General features: G+C 37.8%; 1 protein-coding gene across 2 annotated transcripts; it reads left to right on the forward strand.

Moving 5' to 3' along the window:
* The first annotated feature begins 5 nt into the window (after positions 1 to 5).
* Positions 6 to 27,661, forward strand: mgll (monoglyceride lipase). 2 transcript variants are annotated; one of them, XM_051653268.1, is made up of 8 exons: positions 6 to 171; positions 1,611 to 1,755; positions 11,820 to 11,926; positions 13,455 to 13,591; positions 17,181 to 17,291; positions 23,620 to 23,709; positions 24,153 to 24,368; positions 24,667 to 27,661. In XM_051653268.1, the coding sequence occupies exons 2-8, from the start codon at positions 1,631 to 1,633 to the stop codon at positions 24,781 to 24,783; spliced, it is 903 nt and encodes a 300-aa protein (XP_051509228.1). In that variant the 5' UTR covers positions 6 to 171; positions 1,611 to 1,630; the 3' UTR covers positions 24,784 to 27,661. The 2 variants fall into 2 exon arrangements, with proteins under 2 accessions (XP_051509228.1, XP_051509227.1); XM_051653267.1 differs by lacking the exon at positions 6 to 171 and having other exon boundaries at positions 1,505 to 1,755.

The raw sequence follows: 27,661 nt of genomic DNA on the forward strand, positions 1-27,661 counted from the left end.
TCATTCTCCACCCAACAGGCGGCCGCTCAGCATCTGTTGGTGAGCGGATCAGGGCAGTGCTCAGTGCGGGGAAACAGCAGGAGCCTGAACGCAACTGTCAACAACACCGGCTCCGGACCACGGACTCAAAAAGTTGACTTAATCTGTGTGTGATCCAGCATTTTGTCGGTGGTAAGAGTCTGATGGGATTTGTTTTTTGTTTGAAAACTAGTGTTTAGGCTATAAATATGTTCCTATATTAAATATTGGCAGGTCGCCTTTAACAGCGCAATTTCATACAGGCATCTGTGCCAGAGACGCGGACTTACGGGAATTCACAACTCCTAAGGCAAATGTGTGTTTACTGTAGTAATAGTAGTACGGATAACTACAGTAACAGATTTCATGTTTAGAAAGTTAAAAGGTCTACCGTTTCAATTTGTAATATAAAAACATAATTATAGTATAAAAAATGAGACTTTTAGAGCTAAAGCATGCAAACACCTGTGTCCTGTCAGTGTTTCTTTTGCGTGGAGAATGGTCAAGACCTCTTAAAGGAATATTCTGGGTTCAATACAAGTGAAGCTCAATCGACAACATTTGTGGTATAATGCTGATTACCACAAAAATTCATTTTGACCTGCCACTCCTTTGCTTTAAAAAAGCAAAAATCTGGGTTACAGTGAAGCACTTACAATAGAAGTGAATGGGGCCAATTTTTCGAGGGTTTAAAGGCAGAAATGTGAAGCTTATAATTTTATAAAAGCACTTACATTAATTCCTCTGTTAAAACTCATGTATTATTTCAGCTGTAAAGTTGTTTACATCGTCTGTTATACAGTCATAGCAGTACGTCATCATGGCAACAAGGTTGTTAAAATGTAATATACTTTAAAAGGTTAGTAAGTAATTTTATCACTCTAAAATCATGTTAACATGCATATTGTTTACATTGTGAGGCTATACTTTTGAAACTGAGTATTTCAGTGTTTACAGTTTGGCCCCATTGACTTCCATTGTAAGCGCCTCACTGCTGCCAAATGTTTGCTTTTTTTAAAAGAAGCGGAGGGACAAGACAAAATAAATGTTTGTGGTAATCAATATTATGCCACAAATGCTGTCGACTGAGCTTAACTTGTATTAAACCTGAAATATTCATTTAAAAGCAGTGTTATAGTATATAAATATTTAAGTCTTGGCCTCAATTCTCGAGTTGGTTATCGACCCAAATACAGTTGATGGTCTAAAATTAATTAGCAGCCTCTCACTCCTTGTCTCTTGGCAGGCTGTCAGTCACAAACAGTCCCGCAGTGCTATTTTAAATCTGTCTATGGGAATCCGCTCAATGTGATGACAATAGACTTTCTATTAACCGTCGGTCCATTTCAAAGCGGGCGTGCGTGAGTGTGTTTATGTGTTGCGGAAGGGTCAGGAGGACAGTCACCGTTCCCTCCGGCCCCCCTGACGTCAACGGCTGTCATTGAAAACATTCAGCCGGTCGCTGTACGGTGCACTGCACCGGATGAATGAAATTCCCGCAATGCATGTGTTAGCCACCTGCCTGTTAGTCGCCGCCTTTTCTTACTGGTACAGCCGCGAGCTTCTGACAGCGCTCCATTTGTTTATTTCAGATTCAGATCACGCTGGGGACATGCCGGAACACGAGGGGACTCGTCGGTCACCGCAAGGTGTCCCCTACACCGACCTGCCGCACATCGTCAACGCCGACGGACTGCACTTGTTCTGCCGTTGCTGGGAGCCCGACAGTCCGCCGAAGTAAGTGCGAGACAGGAGAAAATTCATCATTACACCCACTCACACAGATTAGGTTAGGCCTCCTGGGACAGAGCGAACTCTTCTTCCGTTGCAGCCTTCGGTAGAAAGCTATGCGAGAGGTTGTTAAGCGTTACCAGAGGTTTCCTAAGGGGTCGTTCACACCGAACATGTCCTTGAGCTGAAAAACTAGACGCAACGCAACGGGTACAACAGAAAGCAGGTGTCCCGTGATGCGTTTAATCTGACACCTCTTCTAAAAAAAAAACGCGGCGTTCCTGCGCGAGACTCTGGAAAAAGCATCTAGACGCGGCGCAACGGGCAAAGTCGTCCGTGTAGCGCATGTTTACATAGGAAAACCGTTGAAAAACAGCGTGGACGGACGCAACAAACGTGTTCGGTGTGAACGGCCTCTTAGGAAACCTCTGTTAACGCTTAACAGTCGCTCGGGCTTAGTTATAACCTACTTTCAAGAGCCTGCGTTTTCAAACCAGCGCCTGACTTTAAAATAAGGCAAGAATGTACTAGTAAACAAGCAATAAGCTTTAACGGTGCAGGTTCATATTGCAGTAAACATTGACAGTGGGTTGATCTGCGGGTTTCAGCAGAGTTTCTCCTTTGTCAAAATACAAATGGTCGGCCCACTCACATGATCTGAGGATGATTATCTGAGTGAGGAAACACAGAGGAGAAGTTTCCTGTAAAATATGACATATTTTAAGCATGACTGATTATATTAGGCAGTACCTGCCTACACTAAAAACACTTTATTGTTAATTCACAACACAGTCCTGAGTTAAGCTTCTCAGCAGCTTATAGTGAATAAGAAAGGGGCCCAGACAGTGTTTCTGTGGTAAATGCACCCAAAGGGAATGTGTTGGTTCCTTATGCAGGATTCGAGTTGGAAGCCCCTGCTCATGGCCCCTTTTTGACCATTTATATAGAGACACAGAATACTGATCTCAAGACGGTTTGTCTGAACTATTTGCTCAGACTGGAGATTCTTTTATAATCCACATGTGGTTGGACAAGCAAAAAACTTTAAAGCCATTGTTCTCAGTATAATTTTTAATGCCATTGTTACTGTGTTTTGGCTTTGTATGGTAGGATAGTTTCACGGGTTTATGTAACAGCTATGGTTCTTCTGCGCAATTATAAAAATAGGTCATTTTTTGAGCATGTGGAGTTGTCAGATGCTTCTGCAAATTTAATCATGCACAACTATCTCACTCACTTTGTGACATACAGTGTGCATCTAAATTTGTGTGTGTGTGTGTGTGTTTATGATTACAGCTTTTACAGGTCTACAGGACTACAGCTATTCACCCTTAAGTGGATGTAGTGCAGCCCAGGGGAACATGCCGTTACCATAGTTACCACCTCTTCCCCTCTCTCAGACTAATTTGATCTCTAATGCTTGTCAACAAGTGTCTGTGTGTATTTGTGAGTGTTAGTGTATGAGTATGTGTATGTGTGTATGCATGTGTTCATGTGCATATATATGCAGTAGTACGTATAGTAAAAGTTATAGTGATAGAGATAGAGAACGAACTGGTAAACCACAAACACTGCAGTCCTCAGTTAAAGGCAATAAAACCCCAGATATTTCTGTTCTGGCATCAGTTATATGGAACATCTCCCATGTGAATGAATCGGAAAGATTTAGAGCAACTAATGTGAAAACTAATGCAGTGATCAGACATGAACAGAGGCGTACACAGTGGAGATGTTTATATCAAACATCTGAAGGAAAGCTACCAGGATCCTCTCTAATGCTGCACTCTGTCATTCTGTTTATGGTGAAATATTTAGCCTGCGTTTGATCGATCGATCATTCTGAGGTTCTGTTAACTGGTTGTTTGCACATTTTGTAGAAGCAGTCCATCAAAACATTTCAGCTTTGGTATGAAGTACATGGACATTGCTTGGTATAATAACCCCTTTCAGTGTGATGAAAGAACAGTGTCCACAATTTGTTTGACTATTTTTATTGGGGATGCAATATATAATGCGCTGAAAACCCTAATAAGTTAATTGCACTCATTTGATTGAGGAAACTCGTCCCCTCAATTCCATTGAGTAATGGGGTCTCCCAAAACTTGAGTATTTAAGTTCAATTAACTTGGTTTTCAAGTAGAGTGAACTTAACTATTTAAGTTAACAACATGCAAGTAGACTTAACTCAGATTTGAATTTAAATATTGTTGTTTCTAGTGTTGTACATTTTAATGGAACTGATTCAATTTTAGATCAAACAACAGCACAGCTCAAATAAAGATGATAACTGATTCTAGGTCAGTTATTAAATAATTCTTTACAGAAATGCATATATGCACTTCAGCTGCACATGCACAAAGAGAACTGAGACAGATCACCCTAATGCTGACATTACACCAAACAACTATTTGCAACAAAGCATAAATAATACAACAAAAGAGCTAAAACATCTATGAATTCTTAATAACAATTATTTAAATTCCCCAATCTGTTCCCTCTGACCAAGGAAACATAATTCAAGCAGCAAGGGATTGTGGGTATTCCCCGTAGCCTCAATTTTGTGCTCAGTAGTTTGAGTTATTAACACTTCAAATCTTAAGTCTATTGATTTTTAAGAAAAATAAGTTCAATGAACTTAAATATTTGAGTTATGAGTCCAAAACTTGACATTTCAAGTAATGCTTTAGACAGCTTGATTTTTACAGTAATGACAACTTTAGGGTTTACAGTGTGTGAGCTTTTTTTTTGGGGGGGGGGGGGGGGATTTTTCCCCTTTTCTCCCTAATTTGGAATGCCCAATTCCCAATGTGCTTTTAAGACCTCGTGGTTGCGTAGTGACTCACCTCAATCCGGGTGGCGGAGGACGAATCCCAGTTGCCTCTGCGTCTGAGACCGTCAACCCGTGCATCTTATCACGTGGCTTGTTGAGCGTGTTGCCACGGAGACATTGTGCACGTTGAGGCTTCACGCCATCCACCGCAGCATCCACGCTCAATTTACCACATGCCCCACTGAGAACAAACCACATTATAGCAACCACGAGGAGGTTACCCCATGTGACTCTACCCTCCTTAGCAACCGGGCCAATTTGGTTGCTTAGGAAGCATGGCTGGAGTCACTCAGCACGCCCTGGGATTCAAACTAGCGAACTAGCGAGGGGTTTTAACGGTTATTGGCTGATATTACAAATGTAAAAATATAAAAATGTATCAGTATAATTTGATGTTGGTTTCTTTATCACCCTGTTTTCAAGATTACTTTATTTACTGTAATCTAGCACTATCTAGAGCTTTTAGTTGTTAGTGTGTTTTAATATTTTTAGGATAAAATAATACAGATCTATTAATATCGACATTAATTGTTCATCGGCTAGCATAATAATTATTGGTTTATTGCTATCTGCAGTTTAAAAAATATATATATAAATATCGGTTTATGTTGAATATTTATTGCCCTATTTTGGATATTTAACTGTTGCCTCAAGATTACTTTATTTGCCGTAATCTAGTACTATATAGAGCTTTTAGTTGTAAGTGTGTTTTAATATTTTTTAGACAAAATAGTACAGATCTATATGATCACCATTTGTCGTTTATCTGCCATAATTAAAAAATAATTATAAGCTTATCGATATCGGGCAAATTTTAAATATTGGTGTATCCCTCATTTTTATGTAACTTTATCAGAATGTGGACCAATAACCCAATTGTAACTCCTACTTGAACTTGAGACAAGGTAATGGTTTAGTGTAGACACTGCTCTTGAAGGATATTTATGCGCATTCTAGATTACTATAGTGCAGTGATTCCCAACCAGGGGTATGCACACCCCAGGGGGTACGTAAGCAGGTTCCAGGGCGTATGTGAAATTTTTTTATTTTGTAATGTTAAAATAAAAATAATAAAATTAGGGATGGGTAAAAATATATAGATTTTCCAGTTAATCACAATCTTTATTTAAACAATCCTGATATAGATCTTTTACTCTATGCAAAGTTTGGCACCGAAGTGTTTTCACTGCGTGTTGAGAGAAAAGTTTGGTTTGACTCGTTCTATCTAACCTCTGTCCAAAGATGAGATCCACGCAATCCATTTGTCATTGAATAATGTCTCTTTTAAAACCCGTTCTTTACAGTTTTTGATCAAAAACAACATAAAAGAAAAATGTATTCTAATCAAACATAGCAGGGATTCGATAAAGAAACCGTGCATGTTCTCTCTCGTTAATATCCATTGACTGGCCGAACTGCCGTACACATCTTTGGTTTTATGTCAATAAAAGGGGTACTTCAGCCTGGTGCTGTAGGGGTACTTATGGCAAAAAAGGTTGGAAACGCTGCTATAAAGGTAGTAAACTGACCATAAATCAGGTGATCACCAAACCAACCTTTGAAAGTAAACATAAACATAAAAAGTTGTCTGTTGGAAGTTGAACTTACAGGAAAAACAAAAGGCCTATTTTTATTTATTTTTTTACTGTGAATTCACCAGTCCAGTGCTTGGATCATTTAGCAGATCCACTCTGCTCACAGTACAGACATCATTTCACACTGTCTCTGACACATACATGTCCAGTGCTGATGCTGTCACATGTGACCAGAGTGGCAGGAATTGGGTGAAAGTTGAAAAGATCATAGTAGCCCATTGTATGTCTGCCTGTAATGATTGACAGATCGCTCAATAGATAATTTGGGCATTGAACCCAAAAAAACATGTGCACAGTCTGTCGGTTTGGGTCATGCTGGTTGGTATGTTTCATTCTCTTGTTTCTGATTGTATCTGTAGGAAAATTCCTCTACTGTACATGGATATTTATACAGCTTTCAGTTGTACAGCGTGTCACCAAACACACAACGCACACACACTGCATTTCATTCTCTATTTATATCTGCTCTGTCTGATACTTAGCTTTTTACTCTGCATTTTAATTCTATTTGATTAATTTTGGAATTCCAGAGATGCACACACAAACACACACTAGCAAACACACACAAATTAGTCTCTCTGCTTTGCTTTGCACTTTCCATTCCCAGGGTTCAATGACTAAAGCTTCTTGATCTGAGGGTAATCATAACAATACACACACAAACACACACACACACACACACACACACACACATGTTACCACTAACAGCTCTTTGAGTTTCTTTTAAGACTTTTGTAAGTATGTTTATGCGCATTAGAGAGAAAGGGATCGACACTGCAAATGTAATAAAGTAATAAAGTATATTAGACTTTGGAAGTTGAACTAAGGTATAATTAAGGTCAGAGGTGGAAAGAGTACTGATTTTTTGTTTACTAAAGTAAAAGTACTGCTACTGAAGAAATAATTCAATTGAGTACAAGTAAGTACTGAGAAATATTATGACTCAAGTAAGAGTTCTGCAGAAACGCCTTGTTGATAAGAGAGGTCAACATGGCCAGACTGGTTCGAATTGACAAAGTCTACGGTAACTCAGTTAACCGCTCTGTACAATTGTGGTGAGAAGAATATCATCTCAGAATGCTATTCTGAGATGCAGGTTGGCGCTGTTTTGGCGGCACAAGGGGGACCTACACAATATTAGGCAGGTGGTTTTAATGTTGTGGCTGATCAGTGTATATGCTTCCATTTTTAGAACACAAAGACATTTTTGTTCTTGAAAGAAACTTATGCTTCCTTTCACCAAGGATGCATTAAATTGATCAAAAATGCTGGCAAAATCTTTAATTGCAAATTATTATTACAATTTGAAATAATTTTTTATGTGGTATTTATTCAATTTTTTCTTTACCCGTGAAGGCAAACATATACTGCGTCACCTATTCTTTACAAAATCATTTTAAAGTGCTAATTTGGTACTCAAGAAAATGTTCTTATTATTAGAACAATTGAAAATGGTTGCGCTACCATGCGGAAATCACAATACAGTGGGTTTTTTCCACATTTGCTGAGGTATTGAGTTCTTACAAGTTGCTTTACATTTGCAAGTCAAATTTTGGTTTTAAAAATAGGCAAAAAGAAACACATTTCTCCTGAAATTCTATTTTCTCCTAAAGTCTATTGTTTTAGAGAGATGAAGACTATTCCATGCATTACCGTTTTGAAAAAGAATCTCTAACCAGGATAGAGAAGGAAGTAGACAGCCAGATGCACAACAAAAAGACAAGTAAATCACAGTCTCTAGTTTGAGAAACAGACTCCTCACAGGTCCTAAACTAGCAGCTTCTAAATGCCAAAGACCTGCATTGCTCCGAGAGGTTTCTTGGACAAACAGAGAATTTTAAGAATACAACATTTATTTAAAAAGAAATAGCCATTTGTAACATTCTAAATGTCTCAAAACTGTCTCTAAACTACATAATGTGCATTGTGACTGAAACACATTCCTATTTCAGGTTTATTCTCACAAAACTAATATAATGCAATTTCATAGAGGAGGAAATGTATCCTTTCCATATTATTAAATAATAAACTTGATATATTAACCTTCTGAAACTGTAAAAATCTGCTTTTCACTTTATAATGTATTGTTAATCACTGTAGTAATTACAGCAGGGCACATGATGACATGAAGTTCATCAGTAGAGGCCCTTCCTGGAGCACTGACCAATAAACATGTAGAGACTGAGCTCAGTGTCACTCACACAAACACTAAACACCATCAGGGTCACACATGTGAAATTAAAATTATGTAATAAACATTAACTAAACTACATTAAATATAACACAGAACACCCCAAAGTAGATAAGTGATATCAAAAATAAGAAGAAACATAACTATTCCCATCAAATATAATTAAATGAACTGGGTCATGCAGGGAATTCTGGGAACGCCCGATTATTGTTTTTTACCGTAATTTTAATAATATACCGTAAAATGAACTTGTAATCTCTTGTTAAACATAATATAATTTTTTACTGTTAATTATACAGAAAATCATACTTTTTACATATATATATATATATTTTAAATTACCGTAAAACTAAATGTATTGTTTTTTAAATATATTAAAATATTTTACCATATATTTTAAGGTAGCTACCTGTTAACCAATTAACGTTTTTTACTGTAGCATTTTTACAGTCTTTTACCTTTAAAATTGCAAACATTTATTACAGTGTATTGCAGTAATTATCCAGATATGGAATGAGATTATTAAGCAAACTGTTATCAACTCCTACATGCCAACTGAATAAAAGGCAAAAATAAAAATTTCACACAGTGTTTAGTGAGAGATATGATTGATTCAAACACTAAAAGTGGTTGTTCTGTTTATGTATTATTGTATTACAGCTGTAATAATAAAGTCTTAATTAACATTATGGTTATTTAACATATTGAGATATTATTATTAAGTAAATTGTAGCACTTGGTTACATTATGTTTTGTGATTTCTTGTACCTTCTTTATATAACATCCATCCCTTGTGCACTTTTGGCCTCAAGTGGGTGAGACAGGGCAGGGAAGTATAGTACAGCACCGTGAGCGAGAGTGTTACTCGAAGAAGATCGCAATGTATGTAATTGTAACTAAATCAGATATTAGTAATAAAACACGGGAACTCATTGCGTGGGTATTTTTTGGCCCCATATTTTGAATTTCGGAGATATTTTTGTCAATTTTGGTGGTATTTTTGCCCCGAGTCCCCGTTAATTTCTATCACTATTGGCATTTTATCTTTCTAAGGTATTACGTTTGTTTTAGACATTTAGTAGCAAGTTAACAAGATATCCCCATATGTATGTCAAATTACATTGTGTTAATGTTTGATACAGTTAAAACATTGCCTACCTTAAAAACAAGTGAAGTTTGAAAAGTGGTTAAATGTGTTCAGACCAACACACTCTCATGGCAGAATCACCAGGACTCGTACGACTTTTCTAAATTTGGCTAATTCGTATGATATCGTGCGACTGCACTCGTTTGAATTCCTACGACTTTCACTACAGCCAATGACGTCGCTGGACATCTAATACGCGACAATTGCTTGCTTCTGTCACACACATCAGCTTCCTATCATGTTTACACACTCTACTGATTGGTTAAGTTTAGATAAGGGGTTTGGGTAAAGGCATAATATAAGTATGTCCTTAATGCCTCATGCGTGAAACTCGCGCTTCCGCATCAGACATCCGGGAATTTGCACGTGATGAAGTTGTACGAGTTTATGCGAACAACATCGTGTGAGACCATACGAAATAGCCAACTCGTAAATTATGTACAAATTTTCACGAGATCGGGTTAGTTCAGACGGTTCCCTCATACCTGAATGAACGGCTCCTTTCAGAATAAAATGAAATATGCAGAAAATCACAGTATTACAGTTCTTGTATAGTGACAGGGCAGAATGTCTTGGAGAAGCTCACTGTAAAATATGACCGTAATTTGAAGGGTAAAATACTGTAAAAATGCAAAAGTAAAAAAACCTAAACTGGTTAACGATTAGTTACTGTAAAATGTGCGTAATTTTTTTTCAGTATATTTAAAAAGACAGTACATGTAGTTTTATGGTAAACTGTTGTAAAAATTATGATTTTCCCATATAATTAATGGTTAAAATGTATATTATGTTTAACAAGAGAGTACATGTACTTTTTAAAGTTTTTTTTTTTTATTACGGTAAAAAAAAAAAAAAAAACAGTAATCAGGCATTCCCAGGATTCCCTACGTGACCCATTATATTTCATTATATTTGATGGGAATAGTTATGTTTCTTCTTATTTTTATTATCAGTTATGTACTTTGGGGTGTTCTGTGTTATATTTAATGTAGTTTAGTTAATGTTTATTACATAATTTTAATTTCACATGTGTGAGATGGTGTTTAGTGTTTGTGTGAGTGACACTGAGCTCAGTCTCTACATGTTTATTGGTCAGTGCTCCAGGAAGGGCCTCTACTGATGAACTTCATGTCATCATGTGCCCTGCTGTAATTACTACGGTGAATAACAATACTTTATAAAGTGAAAAGCAGATTTATACAGTTTCAGAAGGTTAATATATTAAGTTTATCATTTAATAATATAAATGACAGTACTGCACCGTAAAAGCAACAGTTGTAAACTGTAAAATTTACAGGTTCTTCTGTAAAGTTGTTTACATTTTTACTGTATTTTTTACATAATTATTCTCGCAATCACAGCTGCCAGTTTTTATTTGTAAAAACAACAGAATTTTTTTTACAGTGTAGAGAAGAGAGGACACTGGTGGCAGTTTATGCAAGCTGCTGTGTTCATGATGCTATACCCTGCGGGCTTCAGTCGTGCCCCGCACAGTGCGCTTTAGTTTATAATCAGATTTAGTGCTTATAACTTGCCGATTTCTTCTTCCCAAAAAACTTCCCAATAATTCAGAAATATTATGTATTTTTTGTACTTTGTAATTGTTGTGAAATATAACTGTAGTGAAGTTGAATACTTCACTTTAATCAACACAAGTAAAAGTACTAGTATTTATTTATACTTAAAAAAGTAGAAAAATGTGAAAAATGTACTCAAGTACTGTAACGAGAGTAGTTGTAATTCGTTACTTTCCACCTCTGATTAAGGTATAAAAAAAATTACATTTTGTCATAATTTACTCACCATAACATTTTTCCAAACCTTCCATGGAACACAAAAGAAGGCAATATGTTAGTCTCAGTCACAATTCACTTTAATTGCACAATGAAAGTGAATGGTGACTCAGGCTGTCATTTTGCATAAAACCTCCTTTTGCTTCATGGAAAAAAGAAACTCATATAGGTTTTGAACAGCACAAGGGTGAGTAAATGATGATTTTTCATTTTTGTGTGAACTGTCCCTTTAAAGGATCCTACACTCACTTACACTCACTCTCAGTCCTCTAAAATGGTGTCATTATACTGTACATTTACAAAGACTTTTTGTCACTGATCAGGGGCTGCATGGTGGTCATAACAAATTGGTACAAGTTTGGACCTAATGAATCTGGATTCTTTGTCTCTCTTTTCCCTTCATCTCTATGTGCTTCATTTTTACTCTTGATATTTGTGTGTTTGTCACTAATGAGTGTGTTAGTAGGATTTGTCTGTGTGTTTAAGTCATTAATGTGGATGTTTTTCTCATCAGGGCACTGGTGATTGTTGTCCATGGAGCAGCAGAGCATTGTGGGGGATACGCTGACATTGCTCACAGTCTGATGCAACATGGCATGCTGGTGTTCGCCCACGATCACGGTGAGTGGCAGAGTCCTAATGGCTCAAATCCACAACACATATTAACTGATCACCGATTTGTTGGGTAGCAACAGTGCAGCAGTGTTTTGGGTGGTGTAGGAGGGTATGCTCCATACGAGGCTAGGTGTGGGGTGAAACATTTATTTACGCCCACTTTTGATTCCTGATATTTCACCTCTCCGGTTTTCTTGTCATTTATAACAGATGTTGTGGGCATGACATTCTGTGCTTAGTGTGGGAGATGGAGTTTGAAGAAGAAGGGAAAAAAATAACAGAAATGTAACAACTGTATATGGAAAATAGCAGGTGCTGTGTGTACAGAATGTTAAAGACATTTTGTGGTAGTGCCATGGTAACTAATGATTCATATAGAGAGACAGCAATCCACCTTGTGATGAGCAGTTGGTCTTGTGTGAGAGTGTGATTTGACTATCTGGTGTTTCAGTGTAAGTAACTGGTTCTGTTGAAATACATCAGACAGAAGCAATTATGCTTCACAAGTCTCTCTCTTTCTCTCTCTCTCTCTCTCTCTCTCTCTCTCTCTCTCTTTCTCGCTCTCTTTCTTTTATTAAAGGAATAGTTCACCCAAAAATGAAAATTATCTCATCATTTACTCACCCTCATGCCATCCCTGATGTGTATGACTTTCTTTGTTCAGCCGCCATTCACTTGCATTGAAAGGACAAACAGAGCTGAGATTCTTCTAAAAAGCTTTGTTCGTGTTCTGCTGAACAAAGAAAGTCATACACATCTGGGATGGCATGAGGGTGAGTAAATGATGGGTGAATTTTCATTTTTGGGTGAACTATCACTTTAATAACTTTCTGTTTCTCTCTTCCTCTTTCTGTAAATACTGTGTATACCACATGCTTGTTGGAATGTCTGTGTGTGTGTTTGTGTTTTTCAGTTAGCCTATTCTCAGTTCTTTGCTATATTCTATTTTACTACTTTCGATTTGATTCTATTAACTAAGTCAGGGTAGATGGAATTTTTAATTTGATATAAATGAAAATGAGATCAGTTTGATCAAAACGTTGTCTTGAGGTCACATCTAATTTTTACAACCCATGTTTTTTTGTTCTCTGGAAAGATGTTATTTCAATGTTTTGTTGGCTTAATGATTTTCATAAATGTTCATCTATTTGTAACCAAGGTATACAATAGTACAACGCATTGAACTGACGTTACTTACAGTATATCCCTCACAGCCTCATTTAAATTCACATCAAATTAATTACGGAGTCTACCCTAAGGTCTATTCTATTTTATTCTATTCTATTCCTTTGTTTGTTTTTTAGTTCCTTCATTCATTTCATGTTAATTACTTGATTGAATTTCTTGTCAGTTGCATCCCCAAATTTCCTGAGCTCTTCTTTGTGAGCTGTTGGCATGGTGTTGTGAGTGACAGTACTCTTTTATCCGCTTTTCCTCTGTATAAAAGGAGAGCAGATATAAAAAAACACACATGAAGTAAGGACATACATTTTGATTTGATCATTTTGTCTCTCTCTCTCTCCATCATTCTTAGTTGGTCATGGTCAGAGTGAAGGTGAGAGAATGAATATCAAAAACTTCCAGATTTATATCAGAGACTGCCTTCAGCACATTGACATCATGAAGGCGCAGTATCCCAATCTGCCAGTCTACATCATTGGCCACTCGATGGTAAGACACATTTTAAAATATGCCCCAGTGTTTTTCCACAAGCAAACAGTTGACAGAAGATTACACATTCTTCTCATTTGCTTTCTCTTTCAAAAATTTCAAAGCTGTATATTAGCTTGACAAGAAAAGCAATATTTGTATTGTAAAAGCTGTTGCAGTAATAAATAATAGCTCTAAGAAAAATAAAAGTTATTAAAATAAGTACATAAATTACTGAAATAATTATAGAAATAACAATAAGAAACTATAATGAGAGTGAATATAAGTTAGGGTGAGAAAAAAAGAGAAGACTGCACTTGGGGAAGGACAGTTTTGAAGAGTTAGGTATGTTATCAAAATATCATTTCATTTCACATGTTGATTTCTATTTCATGGTAATACAGCTCAAGTCTCGATGACATTTTGACCATCATATTGTCAGCTTATTGGTATGTTGAGGTCTGCCTTGATTGTGGTTCTCTCTCTCTCTTTTATTATTGATTACAGTGCACAAGTAGACATAGACTTGTCTACCTTTACTGTCTTTTTAGGCCCATATAGATTTGCATTTTATTCGTCTACATTTTGTTTAGGTTTCCATAATAAATAAAATATGTGATTTAGGCCTTATCGTATTTCTATTTCACCCCAACCCATCTCTCTCCCTCCCTCTCTCTCTCTCTCTCTGTCCATATATATACATGTCAGTGCTACATGTTTTCAATTAATTCTTTCTTTCTTCAATTTTTTTAATCACTGAAATAAAACATGGGAAATTCAAACAAGAACATTCTGTGAAATCTGTGAATTTAGTAGGATGGACATCCTCTGCTTCACAAACTTTGATGTTTATGAAATAAAGATTCACTGCATTTGTGAAAAGTGTGTAAATGTCATACATGTATATTTGCATGTTTCCTACATAAATGCTGTCATTTTTCCTGAGAGGCAGTGCAATATGAAACTATTTACAGCATAAGACAATTTGTTGGAAACTTCTATACTAACACTTAACCCACACTGTTTAATAACTATTCAAAGCCAACCTAAATTGTTGATGAAGTTAGTAAACTTTGCTATTTTAATCTGTCAGTGACTCATGGGGTGGAGACCACAGGAAGACTTGCTATTGTTTTGGTACATTTCCCATGTTCAGTATGTGTTAAAACTCAATCTATGCATGGTTGAATATTAACAAAAAATCCAGCTGGAAGCTCTTTACTTTTGTTTGAACTTAACAGCTCATATCAATGAAACAGACCAGCTGCATACTTGAATAACTGAAAGATCTTTCATAAGCCATACAGTATTTGAGGAATGTACATATGGATATAAATATATACTGTATGTCACTGAAAATGTCTTAGGATATGGAAAAATATGCCATGTATGTATTCCAGTAAAGTCCAAGTTCCCAGCAGTGAATTTTAACTACTATTCATACTCACCATGCATCTCTCTCCTGTTCCTTCAGAACAGAGCCTCACTCTAAGATTTTACACAATGCACACTTTATTCCCTATAGAACTCAAAGAATGTGAGAGAAATTGTGCGTGGAAAATTAAATGACATACTAAAGTGTGTTTAGGTCATTTGCTTTGAACACTCCCAGTAATTATTTTACAATTAGGTGTATTTTGTTAAAGCTGAAGTGTGTGATTTTTTTTTTTTTTTTTTTTTTTCTGATGTTAAAACCAGTTTCATTTGCAGAGACAACTATAAGTAAGAAATGTGGAGGCTGATTTTCACAAAAAGTGTAAACAGTGTGGCTCTGTGGTGCTATCAAAATGTTTTTCGGTTAGTCCGAGCATCCTGACTTGTCCAAGCAATGTGGGCTCAACCAGTAGTGTGAGTTTGAGGCGGGACTATCTGGTTTTTCTACCAATGGAAGATGGGGGTAGTGTTTTTTTGCCATTCTGTTTGGTGATGATAGTGGTGCAGAAATTACACACTTTAGCTTTAACTGCAGTGTTGTGTTGTGAGTGTGTGTGTGTCCTTGTATGTTTCACCTTCCTCAGACCCTAAGGAACTGAAGCTACTGGCTGAATAAACATTGACTCTCCTATCGCACATACACAGATAAAAAACGATCAGTGTCATATAATAGCGTATAACGGAGGGGCGTGTACAACTGCAAACTGTCTGAGTATGTGTGTGTAGGGAGTGTTTGAAACTTTACTCCCAATTACTTCAAGTGATGCAGAAAGTCTAATTAAAAAGCAATTACCTTAAATAATCAAAGCAAAGCAAAACAACTATTTCCCTTAATGACCCTTTGAGTGTTTGTGTGTATTCAATTTTGTGTTTCTTGGCTGAGTGTGTGTTTGTATCTCTAGACTGAATACGTCTCTCTCTCTCTTTCTTTCTCTGTGTGTGTGTGTTTGTGTGTATGTGTAAACTGCCCTTTATTGGTGTAACAAAGCAGGCGAGGAATGAGGATCTAAATGCAGCTTTTTAATAAAACAAAGGTAAACCAGGTAACTCAGAACATAACGAAACAAAACACAGGGAACAAAGCACAGAGCACAGCGTATTGCATGTGAAGACTGACAAAGAAACCAGGGGAAAACAAGGGCTTAAATACAAGGGAAAACAAGGGAATGAGGAACACCTGGGGAAACAATCAGGGAAAACCAATCATGAAAAGAAACTACAAAGGACTACAAAACTAACAGGAAACAGGAACAGGGGAACTAAACAAGAATTTCAACATAAAAGTCAATGGAAACACAGGGAATACGTGACAGGGGCAGAGACTCGGGAACGACCTCTGTCGTCGTGGGCATGGGCAGAGACTCAGGAACATCCTCCGAGGTCGTGAACATGGGCAGAGACTTGGAAACGACCTCCGTGGTCATGTACATGGGAAGAGACTTGGGAAAAGAAGCCTTTCTTCTCCTCCTCCGGGTGGCTGCAGTTGGCAACACTGGCTCTGGGTCGGACAAGGCAGGCAGTGCTGGCACTGGGACGGACAAGGCTGGCAATGCAGGCTCTGGAACAGATGAGGCTTCCAGCTCGTTGGCCGTGGCAGGCGTGGGCGTTGGCTCGTTGGCCGTGGCAGGCGTGGGCGCTGAAAATGTATGAGGTAGGGTCTTCATGGCTCTACGCACTGACATCAGTGGCAGATCATTCAACTTGGAGATAGGGGCCGTGGAAGGCTTCGAGACAGGGGCTGCGGGAGGTTTGGAGCAAGGAGTTGCAGAAGGCTTGGTTGTGACATGGCGTGGAGCAGACTCAGGTGTGACTATGACATGGAGTGGAGCAGCCTCAGCCATAACTGTGACATGACGTGGAGCAGACTCAGCCGTGACTGTGACATGGAGTGGAGCAGCCTCAGCCATAACTGTGACATAACGTGGTGCAGACTCAGCCGTGACTGTGACATGGCGTGGAGCAGACTCAGCCGTGACTGTGACATGGCGTGGACCAGACTCAGCCGTGAGCTAATGGACATGACCAGAAATGGGACTTCTTTTTTTTTTTTAAATAGTGTGAAACAGTTGGGTTTATTTACTGTAAATGGGATGCAGTACTCAGTGCAGTGCTCTGTTACTGAAGTAGTATTTATATTTAGCTGCTTTTAAAAGTGTGTATGTTTGTGTCACTACAGGGAGGAGCGATTTCCATTCTTACTGCATGCGAGAGACCACAGGATTTTGCAGGTGTGGTTCTCATAGCTCCTTTGGTTCAAATGAATCCTGAATCTGCTACACCCTTCAAGGTAAAAATTTTATCACTTATCATGGTGGGGGCTTTGCACTGAGTATTGTTTTTACACTGAGCTAATTAGATCACCTAACCCTACCTCTACTCTTAAACATAACCCTAACTTTCTGCGTTTTTTTTTATTTTCATTAAGACATTATTTAGTATGTTTACTAAGCCATTTTCCTCATGGGAACCATGGTTTGCATTCAGTATCCCTCTCAGTGGGGGCCTGGGTAGCTCAGTGGTAAAGACGCTGGCTATCACCCCTGGAGTTCGCTAGTTCAAATCCCAGGGCGTGCTGAGTGACTCCAGCCAGGTCTCCTAAGCAACCAAATTGGCCCGGTTGCTAGAGAGGGTAGAATCACATGGGGTAACCTCCTCGTGGTCGCTATAATGTGGTTCGTTCTCGGAGGGGCACATGGTGAGTTGAGCATGGTTGCCGCGGTGGATGGCATGAAGCCTCCACATGCACTATGTCTCCGTGGCAATGTGCTCAACAAGCCACGTGATAAGATGCATGGGTTGACAGTCTCAGACACGATGGCAACTGGGATTCGTCCTCTGCCACCCGGACTGAGGTGAATCACTACGCGACCACGAGGACTTAAAAGCACATTGGGAATTGGGCATTCCAAATTGGGAGAATTTTTTTTTTATCAAAATAAGCTAGATCTGTATGAAGGTAAATCAGCAGCAAGCTCGAGAGCTTGCATATTTGGATTTGAGAACTTGTACAATAAATATTTGTACTCGTAAGTTAAAATTTACACTCACTTCACCAATGTGAAAACTTGTAAAATAAAAATGTGTTGCAATCTGCAACATTCCCATATGCTTGAATTAAACCACTAAACTGAAAGGCAGAGATTGATTGAAAAAGAAGGCACTTATCCCTGCTGCACTGCACCATCATGACAGAGAGGCTTGTACTCGTAAGCTGAAATTTACACTCACCAATGTGAAAACTTGTAAAATACAAATTTGAAGTTGAATGTTGCAATCAGCACTCACTGACAATAATTCAAAGCTTGTGTTCTGAATTCACAATTGCAGACAAGTCACAAATGAGTAAAATTACATTCATATAAATACAACTACAGACACAAACATGTATTACACATTAACTTTTGTCATTTAATTCATTTTCGCAGTACAACCACATATCGGCACTTACAACCTCTCAAATCTGGTACTGCAACTTTAAATTTTAACGCCTTGACATTTGCAACTACTTTTGTGAAAAACCTGCAGCAAAACTCACTTGTAAATACTGATGCGAGAGAGCAAGACCAGTGTTTGGCGGGGGAGTGGGCAATGAATTCGTTTTACTGGTTAATGCCTAGCCAATTAAATGGGACATTTTTGTACGCAATGACGTCAAGCACAGTGCCAGCCCACGCCTTTTTGTTAAGGGAAAAGCAGAACTGGTCATTGTGATGAAGGGATCTAACTATCCAAGGGTACGTCTTTTTTATATTTAATTAAATAGTTTTTTTTTTATTTAAAACTCCCACACTTATCAATACCTTGTCGCAAAATAAGCCCCATTCAGTGTGATCATAAAAGACTGCTTCGCGTTGGGGCCCTGATCACCCTGTCGTGGTTTATTTTAAGATAATGACCGGCTGAATGTACATTTTCCCTTAAATATTGATCATCATTAGCAAACTTATTTCAGCTAAAAGAATAAGTTATTATGTTGGTTATTTAGACATCACTCTAATGTCAAGTCATTTTTATTTGTACAACACACATCGTTTCAAAGCAGCTTTACAGAAAATCATGCATTATGAAACCGTAATATCTAAAGTCTTAGTCATCATTGTGTAATTTGATTAAATACAATTATGAAGTGTGTATAAAAATAAGTAATTAAATAATAATTGTATTCAGAAACCCAGTGAGCAAGCCAAAGGCGACTATGGCAAGGAACACAAAACTCCATAAGATGTTGGTTAATGGAAAAAAATAACCTTGGGAGAAACCAGGCTCACTGTGGGGGCCAGTTCCCCTCTGGCTAACAGCATGAATATAATGCCAATATTACTTATTTATGTGCAGTGCAAGTCATGGTTTAAAATTATTAAACTAAGTAAGTGTTAAGGGCCAGTGTTTAAACAAAGATTTTGTAAGAACTGTAAGATTAATGACTAATGTATTTGAAGTTCATCCTGGATTAACTGCAGAAGTTCATATAGATGCATTGTCCTTTGTTAGTTGGCTGATGAAGTCTTTTGTTAGCAGTTTATTGATAGTCTATGTATTCCATTTTAAGAGTGTAGACCATCATTAGACCAAGGCGATGCAGGCAAAGATCAGTGAGGTGCTTCACAGTTTAACTGGCTGGTAATTTTGCTGAGGTCTATCCTAAGTCCAAGGTTCAGGCAGTGGCATATGAAGTATCCCATGTCTTATGGTTGGAGTTAGCATCAGTTCATCCTCTGAAGTCCATCGTAATAGACTGAAGTGATGTCTGGCTGGCACCGGCTGCATTTTATCGTCATCACTCAGAGACACGTAGCAGTGGAGTCCGATACCAAGCAGGAATGGAGCTGGATCCGGCCGGTTCTGGTGACCTCGGGATAGGAGTCCCGAGGTTGAGACATGGAAACAAATAGAATAATATTAGCGTAGATGCCATTTAATTTTTTAAAGAGTTATAGATCACGATCAATGTTTCAGGTTCCGGCAGACCTAACTAAAGCAGCCTAATTGTGTGGTGAAGAATAAATTAGGTGTATGCCTGGCTAAATAGATGAGTCTTTAGTCTGGACTTAAACTCAGTGAGTGTGTCTGCATCCCAAACAGTGTTAGGGAGACTATTCCGTAGTTTAGGAGCCAAATAGGAAAAGGATCTACCTCCTTTTGTGGATTTTGATATTCTAGGAACTATTAACAGGCCAGAGTTTTGTGATTGTAATGAACGTTATGGAATATAGTGTGGTAGAAGTTCACTTAAGTACTGTGGAGCTAGACCATTCAAAGTTTTGTATTTAGTTAACAGAATTGTTTAATGAATACGAAATTTAACAGGTAGCCAATGTAACGACGATATAATGGGCCTAATATGATCATATTTCTTGGTTCTAGTCAGCACTCTGGCTGCTGCATTTTGAACCAATTGAAGTTTATTTATTGAACTTGCTGGACACCCTCCCAGTAATGCATTAAAATAATCTAGTCTTGAGGTTATGAATGCATGAATTAGTTTTTTGGCATCAGCAACAGAGAGCATGTATTGTAACTTGGCAATATTTCTTAGGTGGAAGAATGCTGTTCTACAAACATTGGAAATTAGATTTTCAAATTACATATTGGTATCAAATATAACACCTAAAAGTTCTTCGCTGTTGAAGACGATGTAACAGTACATTCATCGAGAGTCAAATTATATTTTAACGGCTTATTTTTAGAGATCCAACAATTAGTGCATCTGTTTTGTCTGAAATGAGTAGAAGGAAAGCACTCTAATTTGGAGAATTGTGAAATTTCTTCGGATTTCGAAGAAATATAAAGTTTGGTATCGTCAGCATAACAGTGGAAACTTATTCCATGATTCCTGATAATATCTCCCAGGGGAAGCATATATAAGGAGAAAAGCAGAGGCCCTAAAACTGATCCCTGTGGCACTCCATACTTAACTTTTGTTTGATTTGACAATTCCTCATTTACACAGACAAAGTGGTAGCGGTCTGCTAAATAGGACCTAAACCATGCTAATGCAAGTCCACAAATGCCAACATAATTCTCTAGCCTATTCTTTTTTTTCCTCCCCTTTTCTCCCCAATTTGGAATTCCCAATTCCCAATGCGCTCTTAAGTCTTTATGGTGGTGTAGTGACTCATCTCTATCCGGGTGGCAAAGGATGAATCTCAGTTGCCTCCGCATCTGAGACAGTCAATCCGTGCACCTTATCACATGGCTTGTTGAGCACGTTACCGCGGAGACATAACGCGTGTGGAGGCATGTGTTCACGCTATTCTCCTTGGCATCCACTCACAACTCACCATGCGCCCCACCGAGAGCGAGAATCACATTATATAGCGACCACGAGGAGGTTACCCCATGTGACTCTACTCTCCCAAGCAACCGAGCCAATTTGGTTGCTTCAGAGATTTGGCTGGAGTCACTCAGCAGGCCCTGGATTTGAAACTTAAAGTTTCTGGGACATGTCCTAAGGATAGCAAGGAGTTAATAATATTAAGAAGAGGTTCTGAGATTACAGGGAATACCTCTTTTAAGAGCTTAGTTGGCTTTTGATGTTTCGATAAGTTTTGTTAATATTTTCTGTATAATATTTTCATAGGACAGTAACTGACCTGATTGATCTAGAAGATCAACTAAAAAAATAAATCTCCTCCTATTTCCAATTCTGTAAAAAAAAAAAAAAAAAAAAAGATTTTCTATTAATTGTAATATAAGCATTATTCCATATGATCAGTTCTGCTTTGCCCTAAAAAAAGGCGTGGGCTGGCGCTGTGGCGTGACGTCATCATGTACAAAAATATCCCATTTAATTGTCTAGGCATTAATCAATAAAACGACTTCCTTGCTCCGTCCCCCTCCCCCACCAAACACTGGTCTTGCTCCCCCGCATCAGTATTTACAAGTGCACAAGTGAGTTTAGCTACAGGTTTTTCGCAAAAGTAGTCGCAAATTTCAAGTGATTTAAAATTGCAGTGCCAGATTTGAGAGGTTGTAAGCAGGGGCAGACTGGGAAGAGAAATTGGCAATGGATTTACATAGAAACTGGCCCAAAAGTTGTTGAGCTTGGGGTGGGGGGGGTGTCGCTGTCCTTTTCTGCATATCGCGGCCCCCTTCTGCATATCGTGGCACCGTTTGCGGCCCTCTTCAGCCAGTCGTGCCACAGTTTTGCGGCCTGTTCAGCATAACGCGGCGGCCCGTTTCAGCTTATCGCCGCACGTTCGGCCCCATTTCGGTGGTCGGCCCACCAGGAAAAGTCCGGGTTCTCCCTATGGCCAGTCCGCCCCTGGTTGTAAGTGTCGATTTGTGGATGTACTGCGAAAATGAATTAAATTACAAAAGTTATTGTGTAATACAAGTTTGTGTCTGTAGTTATATTTATTTGAATGTCATTTTACACATTTGTGACTACATTTCTGTAATTGTGAATTCAGAACACAAGCTTTGAATTATTGTCTGTGAGTGCAGATTGCAACATTCAATTTCCAATTTGTATTTTACAAGTTTTCACATTGGTGAGTGTAAATTTCAGCTTACGAGTACACATATATTTTGTACAAGTTCTCAAATCCAAATATGCAAGCTCTCGAGTTTTGCTAATAATTTACCTTCATAGATCTGCTGCCCCCTGCAGTCAGGATGTTTAATAAAATCAATTAACAATAGTTTTCAAATATCAGCTGTCAAATAACAGCAGCAGGCCTCTCTGTCATGATGGTGCAGTGCAGCAGGGATAAGTGCTTTCATATTCAATCAATCTCTGCCTTTCTGTTTTGTGGTTTAATTCAAGCATATGGGCTAAAAACAAAAATCTATGCTTTGCCTTTTTATAAAGTGTATGAAATCAGTGGTCGATAGAATATTTTTATATTTTGAATTTTTTCTATAAAATCTAGATATAAAGTAGCATTTAATATCGACACCATTAGATATTTTAATCATATGTTTTGGTTTTAGGAAACTGTTCCTTGAAGATCATGCAAGTATATATTGGCAAACTGTCAGTCAATCAGTCAGCTCTGTTTGCTATTGGGTTGTTCAGTGGTCAGTCTTTTGTATTTTGCAGTACTTAGTTACAGTAGCTCTTTAAACCAAGTTCATATGATAGAGGACATTGTTTTTGATAAATTCAGAAATTACAGGAATAGTTAACTGAAAAGTAAAATTCTGTCATTATTTACTCACTCTCTAGTTGTTCTAAAGCCATATGATGTTTTTTTCTTCTTCCATGGAACACAAAAGTAAAACATTCTAGTTAATGCAGCTCACTCCATACTCCAAAAGGACAAAAAAACACCAAAAGTGCACCATAAAAGTAGCCCATAAGTCTACTGCAATATATTTCAAGTCTTCTGAAGCCATATTATAGCTTGTGAGAAACAGACTGAAATTTAAGACGTTGCTCACTGATAATCTTCAATTCCACTGAACTGTGCGCTAAAATGCACATTTTTACCTTTGACTTATTGGTATTATGTTGTGAACATTGTCATTTTTGTCTGCAGTTTCATGATTTAATTTTGTGAAAATTCAGCAATGTTCTTGTGATGTTACACAGGATTTTCACTCATGTTTTCAGATTTTTCGTTCTCCGTAGCAAATCAAGAATGTCTGTGGGTTTTGTGGATTCTTTGCAGATTTTCTTGACTAAAATTCTAAACCGCTTGGCTCCCAAACTCTCTCTCGGCTCTATCGAATCCAAATTGGTCTCACGGGATCCCAAACAGGTACAGGAATGTATGTCAAAGGTCTTCAGAATCAGGGCATGTGTGTTTGTGTGCATGTTAAGGATATTTCACACTGAGAGTATTAGTGTTCAAACAGGGTTATGTAGACTTTCTAACATATATAATTGTAATGTTGACTGATTAAACAGTATTTACACAGTAACCATACCCTTACCTGTACATATAGGATAACAGTCAATCAATAACTGGGAATAACTTTCTTATGAATAACATATGAAAGCAATTTTCTTCAGGGCTTGGCCCTGGAATTCAGTTACTACCATAGAAACAGCTGCTTTCTCAAATTTCTTTAGATATAGACAACACACAGGAACCTGTCTATACAGTACATACAGCCTGATATAATTTGGAGATTCCTCTATGCATGCAAGCCATTTGTCTATTGAGTATAATCTTGAGCATCCTCCCCTCCTGTGCTGTAGGTGGAGGCATATGAAACCGATGAGCTAAATTATCACGGAGGGCTGCGCATCTCATTTGGAATGCAGCTGATGGATGCGGTGGCTCGAATCGAGAGAGAAATACCTAACATCACTTGGCCCTTCTTTATTCTCCATGGCGACGAAGACAAGCTTTGTGACATCAGAGGCTCTCATCTAATGTATAATGAGGCCAAGAGCACTGATAAAAAACTGAAGGTGAATCAATCATGCACACGTATAAACATGGTCTAAAAATACTTACATTTTTTAAGAAATCCTCCTTATGCAACATTAAAGGTTATGTATGTACGCAGATGTACTTGTGTTCGACTTTGTGAATATGAGCTGTTTTTTTTGCCAGTAGAGCTTTTGAATGTCAGAGTATAACCTGGTCCAGAAGCACATTCTGTACTCATGAAAAAAAATCCCTCCATGTTTCTGATATGCTTATATATGCCTTCCCCAGTGTGCATGCTAACCCACAGATCTTTTTATGTATGTGTGTGATAAACAGGTATATGAGGGAGCTTACCACGCCCTACATCATGAATTACCTGACACAACTGAGTCTGTCTTAAAGGAGATAGGCACTTGGATCCTGGACAGACTTTCCACCACTAATGAGCCTTAGCTGTCAATCATCACATCAGCCCTTGCCTAAGCCCTGCCCTGTTTCTAATGTTTCATCTCTACTGACAAAGGCTGTGTCTCGTTTGGAAGGATATGTCCTCCGGAGGTCGTGTCCTTTGAAGGCTGCAATATACTGAGTGTCCTCCTTTAAACAAGTCACGTTTAAACGAGACAGCCTTCGTAGGACGAACAGAAACGGAACGGAACATGGTTGCTATGACAGCACGCCACTCTTTAACAAGCGCGAGTGCTTTGAGTGAGAAGGGAACAAAGTCCCTCTGGAAGGGAATGCATGAGGTACATTTTAGGAGAGTTATAATGATGTAAAGAGAAAAGCAAAATAGATTTTACAGGTGTACTTCTAGTCTAATACTTTATTTTAATTATATAATATATAATTACAATAAAGTATTAGACTAGAATAATGCATGAAGCAAAGAATTGTAGGTTGTGAGTGCCCACGAAGGATACACCTCATGCATCCTCCGAATTCCCATGAAAGAAGGTCGCATTCGAAGGCTGCATTCGAAATGTCTACTTGCTTTTATGAAATGAGACAGCCTCGATGACGTATGCGGCTGACAAATGCGACCTCCGGAGGACACATCCTTCCAAACGAGACACAGCCAAAGAGATGTCTAACTGCACTACATGCCAACAAAACTACTCATTATGATTTATCTAGGAGACATAAGTGGTCACTGGTAAGTGATCTTTGACCTTAAGGTCCCATTAAGCTTAAAAGTTGCCAGTGAAGCGGTTCTGGGGGAATTTGTGTTGTAAGACCGTGACCCATTCTTCAAAGGCATCAGCACTGCAGGGTTTGGTTCATGTGATACCATAGTAATTGATGTGAGGAATATAATTATCTCAGCTGCCCTAGGCTCTAAGCTCGTTTTTGTTGCCACAGTAATAGATCACAGCTGCAATTTGCTCTTTGTGTTGTCCAGTGCTCATTAGAAATACAGTGCTGCCCCTGCTGGATAACAGCAATATTGCATTCTGCTTTGAGTTCAGTTACCAAGGCAACTCAAAGATGTATTGCCTATGCCTTGGCAGAGAAACAAACTAAACCTATAGAAAGAAAACATAATAATGCACAGAGGTGTTTAAAGAGATCAAAATGTCTGCAGGGAAAGTTTAATGCTGGAGTTTGTAATTTTTTTGATGTTAAAATACTTTATACCATCCCAGATTAATATGCAGTTAAAACTATAAGTAAACCATTTGTCGGTTGATTCTCCTGTAACGTGTTAACACTGTGGCTCTGTGGGGCTGTCAAAACATTGCTGTTTGTTTGAGCATTCGACCAGCCTGACACAGCAAATATTTGCTTGACCAATGCCACGTCTTTGGGGCTGAACTATCTGTTTGTCTGATTAATGTTAAATGGGTGGAGTGTTACTATTATTATTATTATTATTATAAAATTTTTTTGCAAATCCGTTTGGTGACGCTAGTGCTGCAGAAATTACACACTTCCCCTTAAACACTGCACTCAAAGAAATTCATTAACAGACTCTCTAACTCAATTAGATCTCTAACTCACACATCTATGCAGGAGATCATACAGATTCCCACATTTAGAGATATTCACATACAGGAGAATTTGAAAAGGTTCAGTTTTTTTTTTCTATTATAAACTTTTATGAGTTTCTATTTGTGACTTGACTGTTTCAAACACATTAGACTGTTCCATTCCTTAGTGCAGACAGGGGAAATGCCTTGCCTTTTGATGTTAATTTGAAGAATATGAAATCTTTTTACAGCTGATACTTTCTTCTGGGTTCTGGAAATGTAATATCCCATTCTTTGTTTTTACCAATTTTTGGTTCGTTTGAATACTCTATGACTTACCATGTTACTGTTAAAATTATACTATGTATGCAGTAGCTTTTGACCTCATTGTAGACCTCAGGGTTAGACAGAGATCAGCCTGGGTGCTCATAGGGTTTGTAGCTCTAAAAAAAAATTAAATTGTAAAAGGTCAGTCTTTCACACCAGCTTAATATTTAATGCGCCTCAGAACTGTTCTGATTCAGACAAAGGGGAGTTTGTTGTGGAGATTTGCCTTTAATCCTCAGAAGCATTTTATCAGTGAATGTGAATTAAGATTTTTCCTGTTACTGAATGTGGCACATTTTTAATGGAAGGGACATGTAAAAATATTGTTTCTCTAGTTAAAATATATAAATTCTCATAGCCTGTCTGATTAAGATCAGTTTGAAAAAATACTGCTCAGAACTGAAATGTCCAGCACAAGGTTGTAAATAGTATTTACAATTGTGTACAAGCTTTGAAGAGAGAATATGTAGAGAGAATCTATATAAATTTTTGATGTTTATTTTACATGTAAAGCATTTTATTAAAAATATTAATTCTCAATCATTAAAAATAGAGAAAAAGACAGATCTCATTTTACTTGTACATATCAGGTATGCTGTACTTTGGTTTAAAAATGTACATTTGGCAAAAAGCACACTATATATTCATTAGTGATGATCAGTGACCTGACTGTTTCTGTAACTCTTTTAAAATCTTCCTAACATGAAAGTGCTAGGACCACTGTGATTGGAGGAGTGGGTATTGTAATATTCTCAAAGAGATTACCTTTACATTTGGCAATAATGCATGATTCAATTTGTATAAGTACAGCCCATTTGGGTTGCTTGGTTCCATTATGGCATCTATAATGACTCATACTGTTGCACTGTCCTAGTACATGGCACATCTAATATAAAAAAAAGGTTTTTGAATTCTTAAATGTTGTTATATATTTAATATGTGACTGAAAGGACTCTTTATTTTATTGAATATGGTCAGATAATTGTCTTTGAATGCAAAGTTATATAAAATAAATAAATGGAAATTCTGAATGA

Source organism: Myxocyprinus asiaticus, chromosome 24, assembly GCF_019703515.2.
Source record: "Myxocyprinus asiaticus isolate MX2 ecotype Aquarium Trade chromosome 24, UBuf_Myxa_2, whole genome shotgun sequence".
NCBI classification, from domain to species: domain Eukaryota; kingdom Metazoa; phylum Chordata; class Actinopteri; order Cypriniformes; family Catostomidae; genus Myxocyprinus; species Myxocyprinus asiaticus.